Below are 22624 nucleotides of genomic sequence, written 5' to 3'. Positions count from 1 at the left end.
AGCGGGACATTCTATACCACTTGCCTATAAACATAACGTTTCATTTGTCTTCAGCTTGTTGCCATTATTTCAAAGGATTTATGTTTAATGCCCCAAAATGTGCTATTTACAGTACATTCATTTTTCGTATCAAAACGTACTAAACTACCGTAAGATCTGGCATTTTCCTTAGTTCATGTTTTTACTCGTTAAATATGAGTGAAGTATTAAAACATAGAATGTATATATATTTTGTAACCTTGTATTTTTTATTGAGGGAAGCAAAACTCTGAGTATGAATGGTCACTTTTATTGATGCCGCTATTTAATATTTTTGGGGTATTTTTTTCATTTCATTTTTATTGATCTCCAGCATCAGACTTTACTATCCATTACTTCATATTTACATACATCATATATCTGTTGTCAGCTATAAATGTCAAAATAATTTTTTGTTTCCATCCCAACGATGCCCCCCCCCCCCCCCCACCCGCCCCTGCAGTAAAGAAAGTTACAGCAGGAAAACTAAATAATACTAATATTTACAGACGGATAAATTAAATAAAGAAGAAATAAATAATAATCATTAATTATTAATAATAATAATCAGAATGAAATTACATAATCCAACCATATATATATATATATATATATATTTAAAAAATACAATAATCTAAACCGATTTAATATATATATATATCTTTTTTTAATTGTATTTTATGATATATATTAAATAATAAGAATTAATTATTAATAATATTTAGAATAAAATTACATAATCTAACCATATATATATGTATATATAAAAAATTTAATAATTTAAACAGATTTAATATATATATATATATATAAAATAATCTAAACCGATTTAATATATATATATTTTTTTTCTTTATTATTATATATATTAAATAATAATCATTAATTATTAATAATAACATTTAGAATAAAATTACATAATCTAACCATATATATATATATATATATATATATATATATAGTCTAAAGATGCATTTTAGATTATATTGAAGTCAGATTAAAATAATAATAATAATATTATTAAAAATAATATGTATCTTTTTTTAACTTGGGAATTCCCACGGGCCGGATTTTGGACGCTGGCGGGCCGGATCCGTCCCACGAGCCATGGTTTAGGGACCCCTGATATAAAAAAAAAATGGATGGCTGGATGAAATAAATTCAGAATGTTTATCATGGTTCTTCTTTGTACTTTGTAAACACTTTAAGTTGGAAGAGTTTCTTAAAGCGGATCATATAAGTACATTGTTTGATTTCTTTTCTTAATCCATTCCATCATTTAATTCCACATGCTGATATACTACTGAAGGTCTTAAGTGTTGTACGTGCGTACAAACGTTTTAAATTACATCTTTCTCTAAGATTATATTCCTCCTGTGTAGTTTTGTGTAATTATTTCCTAATAAATGTTGATATGTTATTAACATTTTAATTCAAAAAGTAAACGCAATAATAATAAAAATATATACACAATAATTTTTTAAATTATTTTTTTAATTGAAAATATATTTTAAGTAAATTTAAGATAAAAAAAAACATATACATATGTGTATATTTTTTTTAATTATTAGTTATTTTCCTAAAATAACACAAGCCAAAACATATAACAGAGGATAAACAAAACAACCCCCATGCCCCCCACTCCCACACACATTCACACAGCCATTGAGAGACGCTTACATGACCTTGAGAAAATCCTAAATTGAAATAATAATATTAAAAGTATATATTTCTTTAATCCTATATAGCTAACTGTTTAACAAGACACATTTTCAATCTCATCTAATAGCCGATAGCTGAGTTAAATACATAGAATTGCTAGCTAGTGACTGAAATATATTTTACTTGTCAAACAGTCCAAGAAGAAGAAGAAGAAGAAGAAAATGTGTTTGAAGTGTCCATCAAGTGAAGGAAGTGTGTGGGTGTGTGATTAGTGTGTAATTGGCCGCAGGTGAGCAGGGCGTGGCCTGATTGTCTGCAGCATAAAAAGGTGTCCTGCAGACTGAAGGCCAAGCTGTCTGTGGTGTGCTGAGACGGTCAGTTATGGCGTCTTTACCTGTCCGCGTGACTCTGCTCCTTTTGCTGCTGTCGTCTTCGTCTCTGTCTCTTCGTTTGGACCGTTTCTCCAAGCAGGGTCCTGCGGGGCGTCACCAGGCGGCCTCCAAACACGACCACGAACAGCTTCCCGCGGACCAGCGGCGGCCTCTCAACACGGTCAGTGTGACCTGCCACCCGGACTCCCTGGAGATCCTGATCCGAGCTGACCTGTTCGACGTGGGGGCGCCCGTCGATAGCTTTGAGCTGCGTCTTGGGGTGGATCACGATCAAGACTTCTGTAGGGCCACGCCATCCGCTGAGGACCAGTACAGGATTCTTGTCAGGTTGCTGGACTGTGGCACAAAATACTGGGTAACAAAAATGTATTTTAAGTTTGCAACGTGATCCAAACTGGTGCTGACTTTATCTTGTCCACAGATGACCGAGGAGTCTCTGGTCTACACCAACCTGCTCATCTACACTCCTGCACCTTCACCTGATGGTCTGATCCGAATGGACGAGGCCGTCATTCCAATCGAGTGTCACTACAAAAGGTGTGTTTGTATACTTTTGTATTTTACATGATGTGGTTCTAATGTGTTCTGCTTCTACACAGGCGCTACAGTCTAGCCAGTTCTTCCCTTTCTCCCGCATGGGTCCCCTTCAAGTCCACGCAAGCTGCAGTAGAAACTCTGGACTTTAACCTCAGAATTACGTCAAGTAGGTTCATCATTGCACTATTTACACCCTGTCCTGGTATATTTACCATTATGTATTTATGTTCAATATGTAAAGCAGGACTAAATTACTTATATAGTGGCTAGTTGGATGATGGACTAAAAGTCCCATAATGTAGTGTTTAAGTTGCATAGCTACTGGCTTTCCGATGCCTGTTTGCATGACATCCCTAATACTTTAATAACCTTTTTAAAGGTCTTAGTGGACAGCACTTTTTTTTAGCTCTAAATTCCAAAATGTTGTACACTACTGAATTGGGGTCTTATGGCCACTTATGTGGACACTTATACTGCCATCTGGTGGTGTCAGAATAGTACAACATACAATGGTAATTGGAAAAAAAAATAGTAAAAATACAGATTTGCATGTCAGTACACATTTGTGTACACACTAAAATTGGATTTTTATTTATTCTAATTAGGGCCCAATAAGCCCAAAGAGAAATAAAAAAAAATAAGTATGTGAAGAGCTTGGGCCTTAAGAGGTTAAAGCAAGGGTGTCAAACTAATTTTAGATCAGGGGGCCACATGGAGGAAAATCTACTCCCATTTGGGCCAGACTGGTAAAATCACAGCATGATAAATTAAAAGTAAAGGCATTTCAGATGGTTTGAATTAAAAAATTTGAACAAGAACATTTTAAAGTGGACAAGTCATATTGTTGGGGTTTTTTTACTTTCATGTTGTGGCTAGTAGTTTAGATGTTCTGAATAAATATAATCAGTCAATTTATTTGTTAATTTTCAATCTATAAAGATGAAAAAATCTCAAATTACAGGATATGTAGTTTGCTCATTTTCCTTGACTAGTGCACTAACACGTGGTTTATTTTAGTACAAATGTAACATCTACAAAGAATTTCTACATTTAGAACAAGCAGTTTCTTTCGTTAAATTTCAGCTCATTTTTATACTTGGCAAACTTATCCCCCGGGCTGTACATTTGATGCACTTGCTTTAAAGTTTCCATATTCATGCAACTTGAGACTTAAAATGTGTGCCTGGGCAGTTCATAACACGGACTACAAGTCCCATAATGCACTGTGGCTCATAGTTACAGGCTTTTCTATGGGCAGGACACTTATTTTTTAATTTTTTAGCTCATTCACGTTCGTTCTTGTTTCAGTATAAAACAAGTGGCTGGTTCGCGTGATATTTTACATGGCTAGTAGCTGTGTTAAAAAAAAAAAGTACTTGACACCACTAGGTGAGGTGAAATTATCCATTTGACCCATCGCCCTAACCCCCTGGGAGGTGAGCAGCAGGAAGTCCGCATCCAAGCATAATTTTGGGTGATATAACCCCCAATTCCAACTGGGTCCCATTTTTCTAGTCCTTAATATGACTCGGCCAGGGTTTGAATTCACAACCTACCGACACACTAACCACAAGGCCACTGAGCTGGTATCACCATCTCTTCAGTCAGGAAAAATGGGATGACTGTCCTTTTTAAGTTGCATGATATCTCACTTGCAGTGGCTGTTCTGGAAGAAAAGTTTAGAGCAGGGGTGTCAAACTCTAGAGTGGGCCAAAATTTAAAACCGAACAAAGCCGCGGGCCGAGGTTGAACAAATTAACCTTTTAGTAGGGACCCAAACTAGTTTTGCATTGAATATTGAACAAGCAAGGCTTATAACTTTTATAGTGACTTGCAAAATGGAGTTACTAATTAAATATCAATGGCATGTATAATAAAAATTGAATGCCTCTTTTCGGCGGGGGTGTATATTGTAGCATCCCGGAAGAGTTAATGCTGCAAGGCGTTCTGGGTATTTGTTCTGTTGTGTTACGGTGTGGATGTTCTCCCAAAATGTGTCATTCTTGTTTGGTGTGGGTTCACAGTGTGGCGCATATTTGTAACTGTGTTAAAAAAAAATTATACGGCCACCCTCTGTGTGACCTGTTTGGCTGTTGACCAAGTATGCCTTGCATTCATTTGGTGTGTATAAGCCGCATATATTATGTGACTGGGCCGGCACGCTGTTTGTATGGAGGAAAAGCGGACGTGGTGACAGGTTGTAGAGAACGCCAAAGGCAGTGCCCTTAAAGCCCACCCCAAATATTGTCACGGATGAACTTCGGGAGTCTCCCGGGAAAATCGGGAGGGTTGGGAAGTAAGAGTATTAGCGGTGAATGTGCTCTGATAGTTTGATATTGCCTCAAGGGCCAAATGAAATTACACGGCGGGCCAAATTTGGCCCACAGGCCAGAGTTTGACTCCCATGGTTTATAATTCAAATTTGCTCAAAAGACTGGAGGGTGTGACACTATCTACTGACTGGCTCATTAACATAAACCATGGGAATGGAAGGTCACGGTAAAGAAACCTTTACATATAATCTTGCACTTCAAACTAAGGCGAAAAAAAAACTGCAGCTTTGCAACTCGGCAGACTGATCTGTGAGTGCTTTGGAATGCATCCGCCACTGCTCGTTGACCGTAAGGGCCGCCAATAAAACTGGGGAAAAAAGTTTGCCAGATTGTCGCTGTTGGAAAAAGCGCTCAAAGCCCGAGTCATTGTTTCCATTCACGTTGCAGATGACTGGCTGTCCGAGAGGAGCTCAAACGTCTACTTCCTGGGCGAGTCCATCTTCATGGAGGCCTCTGTGCGAGTGGGGCACCACATGGGGCTCCGCGTGTTCCTGAGCAGCTGCGTGGCCACTCTGCAGCCCGACATCCACTCCATGCCGCGCTATGTCTTCATCGAACACGGGTGAGCGTCTCTAAAACCAGCAGCCCTTATGGACACTTTATTAGGTACACCTGAGACCATCTACTAGAGCAGTGGTTCTCAATCTTTTTTTAGTGATGTACATGCTGTCAACATTTTTTTAATTCAAGTACCCCCTAATCAGAGCAAAGCATTTTTGGTTGGAAAAAAAGATGAAGTAAAATACAGCATTATGTCATCAGTTTCGGATTTATTAAATTGCATAATATTGCTCATTTGTTGTAGTCTTGAACTATTCAGAAAAGATATAAAAATAAACAAGTGATTCAATTATAAAGATTTCTACACATAGAAGTTATCATCAACTTATAATAGAGATCCATCTGGATTCATGAACTTAATTCTAAACATTTCTTCGCAAAAATCTTTAACATCATTTATGGAAAATGTCCACAAAAAAATCTAGCTGTAAACACTGAATATTGCATTGTTTTTTTAGAATATTTTTGGAAAATCACACCATTTGAGAAGCACTGTACTATATAGTCAGGATGAGAAAATTCTACTTGAATGCAAAGCTTTGCTAACTAAATCCAGAGTTGCCGGAGGTAATTTAACTTGGGAGTGGCCATGCCAGCAACCTTAAAGTTCCTGGTTCGATCCCCATCTACCAACCTAGTCATGTTTGTGCCCTTGAGCAAGACACTTAAAGTAACACTAGTCACACACTAGGAGTGCCAAAATTATTCTTTACATTCGACCCATCTCCTTATATCCACCCCCTGAGAGGTGAGGGGAGCAGTGAGCAGCAGCGGTGGCCGCGCTCGGGAATCATTTTGGTGATTTAACCCCTAATTCCAACCCTTGATGCTGAGTGCCAAGCAGGGAAGTAATGGATCCCATTTTTAGTCTTAATATGACTCGGCCAGGGTTTGAATTTACGACCTCACCCTTGTTCCTGATGGGTCGTGATTAGGGCCTTGCATGGCAGCTCCCGCCATCAGTGTGTGAATGGTGTCAAAGCGCTATAGAAGTATAACCCAGTTACGTTTTTTTCGGAGTATAAGTCGCACCTGCCGAAAATGCATACAAAGAATGGAAAAAAAACAAGTCACATTTTTGGGGAAATTAAAAAAAAAAAAAAAACACCAAGAATAGACATTTGAAATACAATTTTAAAATAAATAAAAGATAACAGGCTGAATAAGTGTTATATGACTCATAAATAACCAACTGAGAAGGTGCCTGCTATGTTAACTTAACATATTATGGTAGGGGTCAGCAACCTTTTTGAAACCAAGAGCTACTTCTTGGGTACTGATTAATGCAAAGGGCTACCAGTTTGATACACACTTAAATAAATGGCCAGAAATAGCCATTTTGCTCAATTTACCTTTAATAAATAAATCTATATATAGATATTTGTCTGTCATTCCATCTTACATTTTTTTTCCTTTTACGGAAGGTTTTTGTAGAGAATAAATGATGAAAAAAACACTAGAACAGTTTGAGAAAAATAATTAAATTTTGAAACCGTTTATCTTCAATTTGGACTCTATAAAAGTCAAAATACAACCAAAAAAAAGAGAAACTAGCAAATTCAAATCTTTTTGAAAAAACATTTAAATTTATGAAACATTAGTAATTTTTCCTGATTAAGATTAATTTTAGAATTTTGATGACATCTTTTTAAAATAGTTTAAAATCCAATCTGCAGTTTGTTACAATATATAACAAATTGGACCAAGCCATATTTCTGACAATTACTTCTAGATTTTCCAGAACAAAAATTTTAAAAGAAATTCAAAAGACTTTGAAATAAGATTTACATTTCATTCTACAGATTTTCTAGATTTGCCAGGATAATTTTTGGGAATTTTAATCATAAATTAGAAGAAATTTTTCGCAAATATTCTTTGTCAAAAAACAAATGCTAAAATGAAAAATTAAATGAAAATATTCTCTACAATAAAAATTACTTTAACATTGATTTAAATTGTCAGGAAAGAGGAAGGAATTTAAAAGGCGTGTTTAAAAAAATCCTAAAATTTTTATTTTTTTTTCTCTAAAATTGTCTTTCTGAAAGTTGTAAGCAAGGTAAAAAAAAAATTGACTCATTTTTGAGTTTTGTCTCTCTTAGAATTAAAAATGTCGTGTAAAGCAAGACCAGCTTGCTAGTAAACTTTAAATAGAGGCAGCTCACTGGTAAGTGCTGCTATTTGAGCTATTTTTAGAACAGGCCAGCGGGCGACTCATCTGGTCCTTACGGACTACCTGGTGCCCACGGGCACCGTGTTGGTGACCCCTGTATTATGGTAAGTCATTCAAATACAACATATAGAACATGCTATATATTTACCAATCTGTCACTTCTTATTGCCAAATCCCATGAAATTGTATACATCTAGTCTCTAACATGAATAAGATAAATATTTGATATTTTACATTAGTGTTAATTTCACTCCTGAGTATAAGTCGCACCCCCGGCCCAACTATGGGGGGAAAAAAAACAAAAAACGACATAGTCCGAAAAATACTGTACCACTTTTTTAAATGGAATGCTGACTCCTACCTCTGAATAGGTGCCTGCTGGATTCCAAGCTTCCGGGTTCCAAGTCTCATTTCGTAGTCCGCACACAAGACGACAAGCTCCAGTTGGTCATTGACGCTTTCAGGTTCCACAATGAAGACCGAGGAGAGGTTAGTGTCTCCCGCTCTTCAAAGCGAACTTGTTTTGTGGTTCTCTGTATAAAATGTCTGTTTCCTGCCTGCAGCTTTACATCACATGCCACCTGAACGCGGTGCCTGTCACCGACGCAGAGGTGCCCAACAAAGCCTGCACTTTCGTCAACGGGAGGAAAGTATTGGCTTAAGTTTGCATGGATGAAAAGGGGTGTGAACAGATTTTGTTCTCCAGGTGGAGGTCAGCTGATGGCAACGACTACTTATGTGGGTATTGTCAAAGCGACGTCGGACAAATGCTCAATAAGCCCGCCAAGTTCGGTCCTCGGGGTTTCAGCAAGATTGACGCGTCTGAACCGCAGTGGAGGAGCAGACTTCCTGCTAACGGTATAGTCACGGCTCCTGCAATGCCACTAGCGGGCCTTTTTTTTTTCCTGTAACTCTAATCCATTCCAGTTTGGGAAGAGGAGGCGCGAGTGGGTCCGATGTTGGTGCTGCCGGCCAAGCAGAAGAGTTGGATGGTTCCTGAGGAAGTGTCTCCAGTCCTCCAGACGCTCGGCAGACCTGCGCATTATGGCAGCCAGTGGAAGAGCGGCCTCAGCTACAAACAGGGTAATTTATTTCAACCCAAATTAAATCAGTGTTTTGCTGTGGGGATCATTTAATTTCACATTTGGATTAAAAACATCCATCCATCTTCCGCTTATCCGAGGTCGGGTCGCGGGGGCAGCAGCCTAAGCAGGGAAACCCAGACTTCCCTCTCCCCAGCCACTTCGTCTAGCTCTTCCCGGGGGATCCCGAGGCGTTCCCAGGCCAGCCGGGAGACATAGTCTTCCCAACGTGTCCTGGGTCTTCCCCGTGGCCTCCTACCGGTTGGACGTGCCCTAAACACCTCCCTAGGGAGGCGTTCGGGTGGCATCCTGACCAGATGCCCGGACCACCTCATCTGGCTCCTCTCGATGTGAAGGAGCAGCGGCTTTACTTTGAGTTCCTCCCGGATGGCAGAGCTTCTCACCCTATCTCTAAGGGAGGAAACTCATTTCGGCCGCTTGTACCCGTGATCTTATCCTTTCGGTCATGACCCAAAGCTCATGACCATAGGTGAGGATGGGAACGTAGATCGACCGGTAAATTGAGAGCTTTGCCTTCCGGCTCAGCTCCTTCTTCACCACAACGGATCGGTACAACGTCCGCATTACTGAAGACGCCGCACCGATCCGCCTGTCGATCTCACGATCCACTCTTCCCTCACTCGTGAACAAGACTCCTAGGTACTTGAACTCCTCCACTTGGGGCAGGGTCTCCTCCCCAATGGATTAAAAACATTTTAACCCAAATAGGTGACATTATTATCAGCACACCCAACTATAAAATTTCATCTGTTTGGGTTAATGTTTTGCAAACCAGTAATTATAGTTTGCAAATGTTAGTGCTGTCTAGAGCTTGGCAGAGGAACCATGCAATACTCTTCCATATCAGCAGGGGGCAGCCAATACCTTTTGTAGATGTTAGAACGTTGTGATCACAATATTTAGACTGCAGGTAAAATGTATCTAATGCTTAAACAAAAGGCGAGTGCCCCTAAAGAAAAGGCATTGAAGCTTAGGGAAGGCTACACCAAACAAAACTAAAACCGAACTGGCTGCAATTTAAATTCAAACAAACAGAATGCTGGACAACAGCAAAGACTTACTGTGGAGCAAAGACAGCGTCCATAAAGTAGAATACTTTGTCATATTTGCATATAACGAGATTGAAGACTCCAATTTAAGGTGCGGTTGTGGGAACAAATGAGGTCAAATAAATAACACAAGAGGTATATAAAGGAAAATCTAACAATTGAAATAGACTACTATCCAATAAAAATAACAAGCAATCCTGTAGAACTTACGAAACGCTATAGAAATACAATGTACAGAACAAGACATACGACCATGACAATGTCCCCACAAAGGATAGCAACACAAAGTATTGATTACTAAAACAAATTAGGTGTAGGGAATAGTGTTTAAAGAAGCCAGGAAACTCATACTAAACAGGAAAAGCATCAGTATGAGCGCAAGACGAGAACTAAAATGCTACACACAGGAAAACTGCAAAAAACTCAAGTTATGGGTTGTGACAGTAGACCTTCTTAGATATATTGATGCTTGGTTAGTCATAAACAACTTCCTACTGTCAACAGAGTTTAATTTTATTTCTGCTGATAGTATGCCTCTGGGTTTTTTCAACATAAAAAATGTGCCTAAGCTCAAAAGGTTGAAAAACGTTGCTAAAGTGTGCTTCCATATTTAGACCTGGAGAAGGGTCTGGTCACCTCAAACCAGGATGAAGAGCTGACGTCTGACAATGAAGATGACATCCCTCTTGAGGAATTCTCAAACTATCTGGAAGGTAAAGCAGTATTTTCTTCACTTCATGACAAGTGATAACCGGATTGTAATCATAGATGATGAGGAAGATGAAAGCGGACCTCCTGAACACACCGTGATCCTTCCTGAGGGTGGACAGGAAGACAACTCCACGTCGGACGTAGTAGACCTGTGGCCTGTCGCTCAGTCTGAGACAGACGTGACCCTCTTGTCCAATTCAACTGACTCCCAAATGGACCAAGCTGCTATGAGCGACCCAAAGAAATAATAAAAACTAATCTAATCAAATGTATCTGCTCTTAATTGCAACCTGACTGGTGGATAAAGCATTAATCAACAAATTCATTCAGGGTATCCGTGGGGTCTTAAATCCAATAATTAGAATTTAAGACCTTAAAATTCTCAAGGTCTTAAACCTTTTGATACTTTTATGTAAAATCTGGATAAACTTCAGTCCCTCTGAAATGTTGACATTTTTGCGGAGGCTAAAACGTAACTACAAAATGGAACTAAAGTAGGTGACCTGTCAATTGCTCACCAGCAGTTAGTGTTCTGTTAAGCATTGTTACAGCTAAACATAGCAGTGGAGAAAACTAAGATGGGTAAATAAAATTTTAACAATTTGCCTCCCGAATGACCAATTTAGTGTGCTTGAAGCCGGTGGGTGGAAACTAATAGTGTTTAGTACCAGGGGAAAAAATCGCTTCGAATTTGAATCGCGATTCTCATTTTTAAAGGCAATTTTTTTTTTTTTTTTTATCAATCCAACAAAATACACAGCAATACCATAACAATGCAATCAATTCCAAAACCAAACCTGACCCAGCAACACTCAGAACTGCAATTGAGAGACAAACACGACAGAACAAACCAAAAGTACTGACACAATGATTATCAACAGTATCATTTCAGCATAGTGATTAAAAATCCCTCTGTCATTAGACATTTATTAAAAAAAGTCAGTGGATAACACTTTCATCTCATAAGCTTGACAACACAGTCTCCAATATTTTCACAAGTCATATATTGGTTTCGTTTTAATAGTTAAAATTGACATTGCAATCAGTTTGTAAAACATAATTTTTATAATAAAAGCTTTTTACAAAAATCTACTACTCTGCATGTCAGCAGACTGGGGTAAATCTTGCTGAAATCCTATGTATTGAATAATTAGAGAATCCTTTTAAAACGGCAAAAAAATCATTTTGAATCGAGAATCGTGTTGAATTGAGAAATCGATTTTGAATCAAATCGTGGCCCAAAGGTTCGCAGTCCTATTTAGTACCCAAATGTGGAGCCATCGAGGAGGGAAGAGTTTGTAAACATTGTGTTGAATGGAATAATGGAAGTCAAAAGATGGAATGTTACGCCACGAATGCAAGACGTTATGAAAAAAATGGTCTTGAAGTCTTAAATTTGATATCTTGAAATCTGAAAAAAACCCTGTTTATTCATATATGCTGACCTTTTTTATAAATTATAATTAAAAGTAGAGTTGCTGCAATTATGGGAAGTCTGGAATTTGACTACAAAATGAGCTTTTTTGATTGAAACTTATTCAGATTGCACAGTATGTATTCTGTACAATTGACCACTAAATTAGTAGTTAGTAGGGCTGTGAATCTTTGGGTGTCCCACGATTTGATTCAATATCTGTTCTTGGAGTCACGGTTCGATATATCGATTTTTCGATTCGATTCTCGATTCAAAAACGATATTTATCCGATTCAAAAGGATTCTGTATTCATTCAATACATAGGATTTCAGCAGGATCTACCCCAGTCTGCTGACATGCTAGCAGAGTAGATTTAAAAAAAAAAAAGTATAATTGTAAAGGACAATGTTTTATCAACTGATTGCATTAATGTAAATTTGTTTTAACTATTAAACGAACCAAATATATGATTTATTTTATCTTTGTGAAAACATTGGACACAGTGTGTTGTCACGCTTATGAGATGCAATGCAAGTGTAAGCCACTGTGACACTATTGTTCTTTTTTGTATTTATTTTTATAAATGTCTAATGATGTCAATGAGGGATTTTTAATCACTGCTTTGCTGAAATTATTATTAATATTGATACTGTTGTTGATAATCATTTTTGTTTCATTACTTTTGGTTTGTTCTGTGTCGTGTTTGTGTCAATTGCTCTGTTTATTGCAGTTCTGAGTGTTGCTGGGTCAGGTTTGGTTTTGGAATTGGATTGCATTGTTATGGTATTGCTGTGTATTGTTTGTTGGATTGCTAAAAAATATATATATATATATATATATATATATATATATATATATAAATCGATTTTGAGAATTGAGAATTGATTCTGAATCTCACAACGTAAACGATTCGATTCGTATTCGAATCTATTTTTTCCCACACCCCTAGTAGTTAGATATGCTACCTCAGTAGAAGCATTTAAGTCCCATTATAAAACTCATTTGTTTACTCTAGCCTTTAAATAGACCCCCTTTTTAGATCAGTTGATCTGCCCCCCTTTCCCTTGTGGAGGAGAGGGAGGGGGGGGGGAACAGGTCTGGTGGCCATGGATGAAGTGCTGGCTGTCCAGAGTTGGAACCCAGGGCGGACCGCTCCCCTGTGCATTGGTTGGGGACATCTCTGCGCTGCTGACCCATGTCCGCTCGGGATGGTCTCATGCTGGTCCCACTTTGGACTGGTCTCTCACTATTATGTTAGATACACTATGGACTGGTCTCTCACTATTATGTTAGATCCACTATGGACTGGTCTCTCACTATTATGTTAGATCCACTATGGACTGGACTCTCACTATTATGTTAGATCCACTATGGACTGGACTCTCACTATTATGTTAGATCCACTATGGACTGGACTCTCACTATTATGTTAGATCCACTATGGACTAGACTTTCACAATATTACGATAGACCCACTCGATGTCAATTTCTTTCAGTCTCCCCTAGAAGGGGGGGAAGGTTGCCCACTTATGTGGTCCTCTCCAAGGTTTCTCATAGTCATTCACATCGACGTCCCACGGGGGTGAGTTTTTCCTTGCTATATGAATAAACTGATTGATTTATTGAAATGGTAACACCCGAATAAGTTTTTCATCTTGTTTATGTCAGGGTCCACGTTAATCAATTCAAGGTGTTGTAGTTTCCACAATTATCTACGCATGTCCTAAACGAAGTTAAAATTTCGCTGGAATTTCCTACTTTTGTGAATGCAACTTGTGCTTTAAAAAAGTAGGCGTGGCTAACATGCCTTGTCTTTCAATAGCCAGTTCAAATGAGAGCACCTTTTTTATTTTTATATTTTAAAAAATATATATTTTTTTTATTGAACAAACATACGTTTGTAAAAATATTCATAAGTCATTAAGTTCAATTTAATACATTTATAACATACATTTATAATTCCCACAAAGGCAAAGCACTTTCAACATCAAGGAAAGAAGACAAAAGCCAATACAGAGTATTAAATATAACAAATAAATAAAAATATGAACAAACAAAAAGGTATACCTAAATCACTTTAAATGTTTTTAACAACGATATCAATTGTTTGGCAACAGGTAAAAACTCGGAAATTGAACCAGAGCCGTGGGAAATTTACAGCCGTCTTCCAAACTTGGCATTTTGTGCGCATGCGTGTTTACGCGGAAGTACCCGGATGTTGTCAACAGGGCCCCAAATGGTAAGTAGTGTCTTAATGGCGCCGAACCCTAAATACAAGCCAATCATGATCATCTTGATTATATAGAGTCAGATAAACGAACGAAAAGTCGAATGGTTACAGTATTTGTATGTTAAGTTTCATATTGAATTGTTTCTGATTGCGATTTGAGGTGTTTTGTTTGAAACGAGCCAGAAATCCAAGGTTGCCATTCCCCTAACGTCCAGCAGATGTCGACAGTGAGTCGTTAAACTCCGTTACCCAAAACAAACATTTCCACTTTCTCTACACACAAGATGTTAGAGCAGGGGTCACCAACGCGGTGCCCGCGGGCACCAGGTAGCCCGCAAGGACCAGATGAGTCGCCCGCTGGCCTGTTCTAAAAATAGCTCAAATAGCAGCACTTACCAGTGAGATGCCAATATTTTTTAAATGTTATTTATTTACTAGCAAGCTGGTCTCACTTTGCTCGACATTTTTAATTCTAAGAGAGACAAAACTCAAATAGAATTTGAAAATCCAAGAAAATATTTTAAACATTTGGTCTTTACTTGTTTAAATAAATGTATTTATTTTTTTACTTTCCTTCTTATAACTTTCAGAAAGACAATTTTTAGAGAAAAAATACAGCCTAAAAATGATTTTAGGATTTTTAAACACATATACCTTTTTACCTTTTAAATTCCTTCCTCTTCTTTCCTGACAATTTAAATCAATGTTCAAGTATTTGTATTTTTTTATTGTAAAGAATAATAAATAAATTTTAATTAAATTCTTCATTTTAGCTTCTGTTTTTTCGACGAAGAATATTTTTGAAAAATTTCGTCAAACTTATGATTAAAATAAATAAAAAAATATTCTGGCAAATGTAGAAAATCTGTCGAATGAAATGTAAATCTTATTTCAAAGTCTTTTGAATTTCTTTTAAAATTTTTGTTCTGGAGAATCTAGAAGAAATAATGATTTGTCTTTGTTAGAAATATAGCTTGGTCCAATTTGTTATATATTCTAACAAAGTGCAGATTGGATTTTAACCTATTTAAAACATGTCATCAAAATTGTAAAATTAATCTTAATCAGGAAAAATTACTAATGATGTTCCATAAATTCATTTTTAAATTTTTTCAAAAAGATTTGAATTAGCTAGTTTTTCTCTTCATTTTTTTCGGTTGAATTTTGACTTTTAAAGAGTCGAAATTGAAGATAAACTATGTTTCAAAATTTAATTTTCTTTTTTTTCCTGTTTTCTCCTCTTTTAAACTGTTCAATTATGTGTTTTTTTCATCATTTATTCTTTACAAAAACCTTCCGTAAAAGGAAAAAAAATGTATGACGGAATGACAGACAGAAATACCCATTTTTTTTATATATATATATATATAGATTTATTTATTAAAGGTAAATTCAGCAAATTGGCTATTTCTGGCAATTTATTTAAGTGTGTATCAAACTGGTAGCCCTTCGCATTAATCAGTACCCAAGAAGTAGCTCTTGGTTTCAAAAAGGTTGCTGACCCCTGTGCTAAAATTAACCAATAATGCGAGCAAACTAGTCCACAAAGAGACACGGGTATGTTTATACACATATGTTTAACTGGCTTTTCATCCACTTTAGGAACAAGTAAACATGGAGGAGAATGACTGAACCAATCAGACCAAGTCTTGCTTAAATACTTCCACCTGTCCTCCCACATGACCTGATTGCTCAAACCAAGCTGGCTATTTGACTCCACACTGCAGCCTATTTGTAAGGAATCGACACAATGCTGGCCATCTTTCTGTCTTTGGCGCTGCTGTTGTCCCGTTCCTCTGCAGTCAGAAACTTGAAGGACGGACCGGTCGTCGACAAAGATGGCCGCGAGTATAAATCCGTCGGCGTGGACGAGAACGACGTGACGAGTGAGGGAAGGCAACCCGTGCAGGTGACGTGCACGGAGAGGTCGATGATCATAGAGGTGACGGCCAACGTGTTTGGATCGAGACAGCTCGTGTCTCCCGGAGAGCTTTTTCTCGGCGGTGCGGAGCATTCGGGTTCTAGACCGTGTCAGGCCCTCCCTGACGCCGATGGCAATTACATCATCAAAGCCGGGCTGCTGGACTGCGGCACCCAGTTATCAGTAAGTACCTGAGACTGGAGCACGTTAATTAAAGGCCTACTGAAAGCCACTACTAGAAAAAGAAGTGGCAATAAACACGTCCTAGAAAGTCGGAGAAAAATGTTCATGTAAACAAACCACGGTGAGTTCAAAGACCGCCGAAATTAGTAGGACAAAACGGCGCTGGTCAAATACTTGAATCAGAGAAGCATGTTTAAAGGCCTACTGAAAGCCACTACTACCGACCACGCAGTCTGATAGCTTAACTATCAATGATGAAATATTAACATTGCAACACATGCCAATACGGCCTTTTTAGTTTACTAAATTGCAATTTTAAAGGCCTACTGAAATGAGATTTTGTTATTCAAACGGGGATAGCAGGTCCATTTTATGTGTCATACTTGAACATTTCGCGATATTGCCATATTTTTGCTGAAAGGATTTAGTGGAGAACATCCACGATAAAGTTCGCAACTTTTGGTCGCTAATAAAAAACTTTGCCTGTACCGGAAGTAGCCGACGATGTGCGAGTGACGTCACGGGTTGTGGAGCTCCTCATATCTCAACATTGTTTGCAATCATGGCCACCAGCAGCGAGAGCGATTCAGACCGAGAAAGAGACGATTTCCCCATTAATTTGAGCAAAGATGAAATTTTCGTGGATGAGGAAAGTAAGAGTGAAAGACTAAAAAAAAAATAAAGACGGCAGTGGGAGTGATTCAGATGTAATTAGACACATTTACTAGGATAATTCCGGAAAATCCCTTATCTGCTTATTGTGTAACTAGTGTTTTAGTGAGATTATACTGTCGTACCTGAAAGTCGGGGGGGGGGTGTGGCCACGGGTGTGGTGACCGCCAGTGTCTCTCAGGGAAGCCACGTTTCTTGACAAGGCGAAGCGAAGGCAGCCGTTGGGGCTGGGCTGAGATTTTTTTTTTTCCCCCTTCTACACAGTGGAAGCATCCCACTTTTAGGGGCAGCCGGTGTGAGGAGGCAAGAAAGTCCGCAGCTACCTCTTTTACAGCTGCCCAAAGATTACAATCAACAGGTAGATGGTGTAATTGATCCAGATATAGTGGTTTTGACGTAAATAAAAATGTAATGTATCACTCATTGTTAACACTTCTGTATCCTTGAGAATTTTATGATTTTTTTTAACTGATGTTGATCTTTTGGGGCGGCATGGCGTAGTGGGTAGAGCGGCCGTGCCAGAAACCTGAGGGTTGCAGGTTCGCTTCCCACCTATTGACATCCAAATCGCTGCCGTTGTGTCCTTGGGCAGGACACTTCACCTTTGCCCCCGGTGCCGCTCACACTGGTGAATGAATGATGAATGAATGATTGGTGGTGGTCGGAGGGGCCGTAGGCGCAAACTGGCAGACACGCTTCCGTCAGTCTACCCCAGGGCAGCTTTGGCTACTGATGTAGCTTACCACCACCAGGTGTGAATGAATGATGGGTTCCCACTTCTCTGTGAGCGCTTTGAGTATCTAACAATAAAAAAAACGCGATATAAATCTAATCCATTATTATTATAACGACGCAAGCTCTCCACTCATGTCTACGGTAAGAGCCGACTTATTACCACCATTTTCTCACCGAAACCTGCCGGTTGACGTGGTAGGGAACCATGTTGGCTTGACTGCTCTGTTCCATAGTAAAGCGTCACGTCATCTTTCGGGAATGTAAACAAGGAAAAAACTGCTGTGTTTGTGTCCCTAAAGGCAGCCGCAATACACCGCTTCCCACCTACATCTTTCTTCTTTGACGTCTCCATTATTCATTGAACAAATTGCAAAAGATTCAGCAACACAGATGTCCAGATTACTGTGTTATTGTGTGATTAAAGCAGACGACTTATAGCTGGGATCAGGGCTGAAACAAAATGTCCGCTACAATCCGTGACGTCATGCGCACGCGTCATCATACCGACATTTTCAACAGGGAACTTCGCGCGAGATTTAAAATGGCAATTTAGTAAACCGGCCGTATTGACATGTGTTGCAATGTTAATATTTCATCATTGATATATAAACTATCAGACTGCGTGGTCGCTAGTAGTGGCTTTCAGTAGGCCTTTAAACATGCTTCTCTGATTAAAGTATTTGGCGAGCGCCGTGTTGTCCTACTAATTTTGGCGGTCTTTGAACTCACCGTGGTTTGTTTACATCAGGGGTGCCCACACTTTTTCTGCAGGCGAGCTACTTTTCAATTGACCAACTCGAGGGGATCTACCTCATTTATATATATCATTTATATTTATTTATTTATGAAAGAGACATTTTTGTAAACAAGTTAAATGTGTTTAATGATAATACAAGCATGTGTAACACATATAGATGTCTTTCTTTCACAAAGACAAGAATATAAGTTGGTGTATTACCTGATTCTGATGACTTGCATTGATTGGAATCAGACAGTAATGATGATAACGCCCACATTTTCAAATGGAGGAGAAAAAAAGTTGTCCTTTCTGTACAATACCACATGAAAGTGGTTGGTTTTTGGCATCTAATTCATCCAGCTTCCATACACTTTACAAGAAAAACATTGGCGGCAAATTCCGTAGCTTGCTTGATTGACATTCACGGCACCCGAGGGTCTTGTGAGATGACGCTGGCTGCTGCCAGTTCATTATTATGAAAAAATGACAGAGAGGAAGGCGAGAAACACTTTTTATTTCAACAGACTTTCGCGCCGTCCCTTCCGTCAAAACTCTAAAGGCCGACTGCACATTTCCTATCTTCACAATAAAAGCCCTGCTTCATGCTGCCTGCGCTAACAAAATAAGAGTCTCGGAAAGCTGGCGTGCACAAGTGATGTGCACGCCAGCTTTCTGAGGGATCGCTTGTGCACGCCAGTTTTCCGAGACTCTGTATTTAGTTAGCGCAGGCAGCATGAAGCAGGGCTTTTATTGTGAAGATAGGAAATGTGCAGTCGGCCTTTAGAGTTTTGACGGAAGGTACGGCGCGAGAGTCTGTTGAAATAAAAAGTGTTTCTCGCCTTCCTCTCTGTCATATTTTAATAATAATGATCTTGCAGCAGCCAGCGTCATCTCACAAGACCCTCCGGTACCGTGAATGTCATTTAAGTGACGTCTTGGTGAAGATTGATGATCACTCATTTTTAGGTCTATTTTTTTTTTTAAACCTGGCTGGAGATCGACTGACACACCCCCCGCGGTCGACTGGTAGCTCGCGATCGACGTAATGGGCACCCCTGGTTTACATGAACATTTTTCTCCGACTTTCTAGGACGTGTTTATTGCCACTTCTTTTTCTGTCTCGTTTTGTCCACCAAACTTTTAACATTGTGCGTGAATGCACAAAGGTGAGTTTTGTTGATGTTATTGACTTGTGTGGAGTGCGAATCAGACATATTTGGTCCCTGCATGACTGCAAGCTAATCAATGCTATTTAGGCTAGCTATATGTACAACTTGCATCATTGTCTCATTTGTAGCTATATTTGAGCTCATTTAGTTTCCTTTGATTAATTAAATGTATATCTCATGACACACTATCTGTATGTAATATGGCTTTTAAATTTTCTTTTGCGGCTCCAAACAGATTTGTTTTTGTATTTTTGGTCCAATATAGCTCTTTCAGCATTTTGGGTTGCCGACCCCTGCCCTAGGAAGTTAAAGTACCGATGATTGTCTCACACACACTAGGTATGGCAAAATTATTCTCTGATTTGACCCATCACCCTTGATCACCCCCTGGGAGTTGAGGGGAGCAGTGAGCAGCAGCGGTGGCCACGCCCTGGAATCATTTTTGGTGATTTAACTCCCAATTCCAACCCTTGATGCTGAGTGCCAAGCAGGGAGGTAATGGGCCCCATTTTTATAGTTTTTGGCATGACTCGGCCCGGGTTTGAACTCACAACTTACCGATCTCAGGGCGGACTCTAACCTCGGCCTAGGTGAGAAACTCACGGCCCGCCACTTTAACGTTAGTTTAACTATTAGATGGAGTACCACAGTTTGAGAATCACTAAAATAGTGTTACAAACGTCTATATTCATTGTTGTAGTGTTTTGTGTAACCTAAACAATGTATAAAATGTGTTTGTTTTTGTTTTTTTTCTTTTTCATCTGCAGTTATCCGACGACTCCGTTATTTATTCCAACCATCTGACCTTTTCACCTCGGCCCCGTCATGTCATCACGAGGCTGACCGAAGCAGTTATTCCCGTTTCCTGTCACTATAGAAGGTAACATTCTCTATTTTTACTAAAATTGTTCCACTTAAGTCTTTTATCCATCTGTACATTATTGCTTTAATCCAAAATGTATTTGTTATCAGCAACCCTTGTTTCAACAACACAAGCTTTCTGTGTGTCAAAAAATACTGCAATTATACTTTCTTTATTAATTTGTCCTTTTCTTGTCTAATTTCCTTTTCCAACTGCACTGTTTCTTCCTTTCCCAAATCCACTTTGGTATAATTTTAGTATTTCTTTCGACTCATAATGTACCGTATTTTTCGGAGTATAAGTCGCACCGACCGAAAATGCATAATAAAAGAAGGAAAAAAACATGTATACGTCGCACTGGAGTATAAGTCGCATTTTTGGGGAAATTTATTTGATAAAATCCAACACCAAGAATAGACATTTGAAAGGCAATTAAAAATAAATAAAGAATAGTGAACAGGCTGATTTAAGTATACGTTATATGACGCATAAATAACCAACTGAGAAGGTGCCTGCTATGTTAACCTAACATATTATGGTAGAAGGCATTCAAATAACTACAAACCCTGTTTCCATATGAGTTGGGAAATTGTGTTCGATGTAAATATAAACGGAATACAATGATTTGCAAATCATTTTCAACCCATATTCAGTTGAATATGCTACAAAGACAACATATTTGATGTTCAAACTGATGCATTTTTTTTTTGTGCAAATAATCATTAACTTTAGAATTTGATGCCAGCAACACTTGACAAAGAAGTTGGGAAAGGTGGCAAAAAATACTGATAAAGTTGAGGAATGCTCATCAAACACTTATTTGGAACATCCCACAGGTGTGCAGGCTAATTGGGAACAGGTGGGTGCCATGATTGGGTATATAAAAAGCTTCCCAAAAAATGCTCAGTCTTTGACAAGAAAGGATGGGGTGAGGTACACCCCTTTGTCCACAACTGCGTGAGCAAATAGTCAAACAGTTTAAGAACAACGTTTCTCTAAGTGCAATTGCAAGAAATTTAGGGATTTCAACATCTACGGTCCATAAGATCATTAAAAGGTTCAGAGAATCTGGAGAAATCACTCCACGTAAGCGACATGGCCGGAAACCAACATTGAATGACCGTGACCTTCGATCCCCCAGACGGCACTGTATCAAAACCCGACATCAATCTCTAAAGGATGTAACCACATGGGCTCAAGAACACTTCAGAAATCCACTGTCACTAAATACAGTTTGTCGCTACATCTGTAAGTGCAAGTTAAAGCTCTACTATGCAGAGCGAAAGCCATTTATCAACAACATCCAGAAACGCCGCTGGCTTCTCTGGGCCCGTGCTCATCTAAGCTGGACTGATGCAGAGTGGAAAAGTATTCTGTGGTCTGACGAATCCACATTTCAAATTGTTTTTGGAAATATTCGACATTGGGTCATTCGGACCAAAGGGGAAGCGAACTTTCCAGACTGTTATCGACGCAAAGTTCAAAAGCCAGCATCTGTGATGGTATGGGGGTGTATTAGTGCCCAAGGCATGGGTAACTTACACATCTGTGAAGGTACATACAGCTTTTGGAACAACATATGCTGTCATCTAAGCGCCGTCTTTTTCATGGACGCCCCTGCTTATTTAAGCAAGACAATGCCAAGCCACATTCAGCACGTGTTAGAACAGCGTGGCTTCGTAAAAAAAAGAGTGCAGGTACTTTCCTGGCCCGCCTGCAGTCCAGACCTGTCTCCCATCAAAAATGTGTGGCGCATTATGAAGCGTAAAATACGACAGCGGAGACCCCGGACTGTCGAAGGACTGAAACTCTACATAAAACAAGAATGGGAAAGAATTCCACTTTCAAAGCTTCAACAATTAGTTTCCTCAGTTCCCAAACGTTTGAGTGTTGTTAAAAAAAAAAAAAGGTGATGTAACACAGTGGTGAACATGCCCTTTCCCAACTACTTTGGCACGTGTTGCAGCCATGAAATTATAAGTTAATTATTATTTAAAAAAAAAAAAAAAGTTTGAGTTTGATCTTGTCTTTGTAGTGCATTCAACTGAATATGGGTTGAAAAAGATTTGCAAATTATTGTATTCCGTTTATATTTACATGTAACACAATTTCCCAACTCATATGGAAACGGGGTTTGTATAACATATAGAACATGCTATACG

General features: G+C 38.8%; 2 protein-coding genes across 3 annotated transcripts in view; both read left to right on the top strand.

The window, feature by feature from the left end:
- Window positions 1-2016: 2016 nt before the first annotated feature.
- On the top strand, window positions 2017-10804 carry LOC133541560 (zona pellucida sperm-binding protein 3-like). The gene is made up of 10 exons (XM_061885030.1): window positions 2017-2427; window positions 2494-2609; window positions 2672-2775; window positions 5330-5504; window positions 8045-8162; window positions 8237-8320; window positions 8381-8531; window positions 8601-8756; window positions 10440-10538; window positions 10594-10804. Exons 1-10 carry the CDS (start codon window positions 2062-2064, stop codon window positions 10782-10784), a joined length of 1560 nt encoding a protein of 519 aa, XP_061741014.1. The 5' UTR covers window positions 2017-2061; the 3' UTR covers window positions 10785-10804.
- A 3348-nt stretch (window positions 10805-14152) lies between these two features.
- Window positions 14153-22624, top strand: part of LOC133541559 (zona pellucida sperm-binding protein 3-like) — a 30880-nt gene continuing 22408 nt past the window's right edge. The window contains exons 1-3 of one of the 2 annotated variants that reach the window (XM_061885028.1): window positions 14153-14190; window positions 15784-16285; window positions 20368-20480. In XM_061885028.1, coding sequence (XP_061741012.1) covers window positions 15932-16285; window positions 20368-20480 — 467 coding nt within the window. In that variant the 5' untranslated portion in view covers window positions 14153-14190; window positions 15784-15931. Of the gene's footprint in view, window positions 14191-14388; window positions 14409-15783; window positions 16286-20367; window positions 20481-22624 lie in introns of those variants that run through there. The other variant, XM_061885029.1, reaches the window with a different exon arrangement.

This window comes from Nerophis ophidion, linkage group LG23 (assembly GCF_033978795.1).
Source record: "Nerophis ophidion isolate RoL-2023_Sa linkage group LG23, RoL_Noph_v1.0, whole genome shotgun sequence".
NCBI lineage: Eukaryota > Metazoa > Chordata > Actinopteri > Syngnathiformes > Syngnathidae > Nerophis > Nerophis ophidion.
The sequence above is the reverse complement of the archived record's forward strand: the minus strand, read 5'-3'. Positions and strand labels throughout refer to the sequence as shown.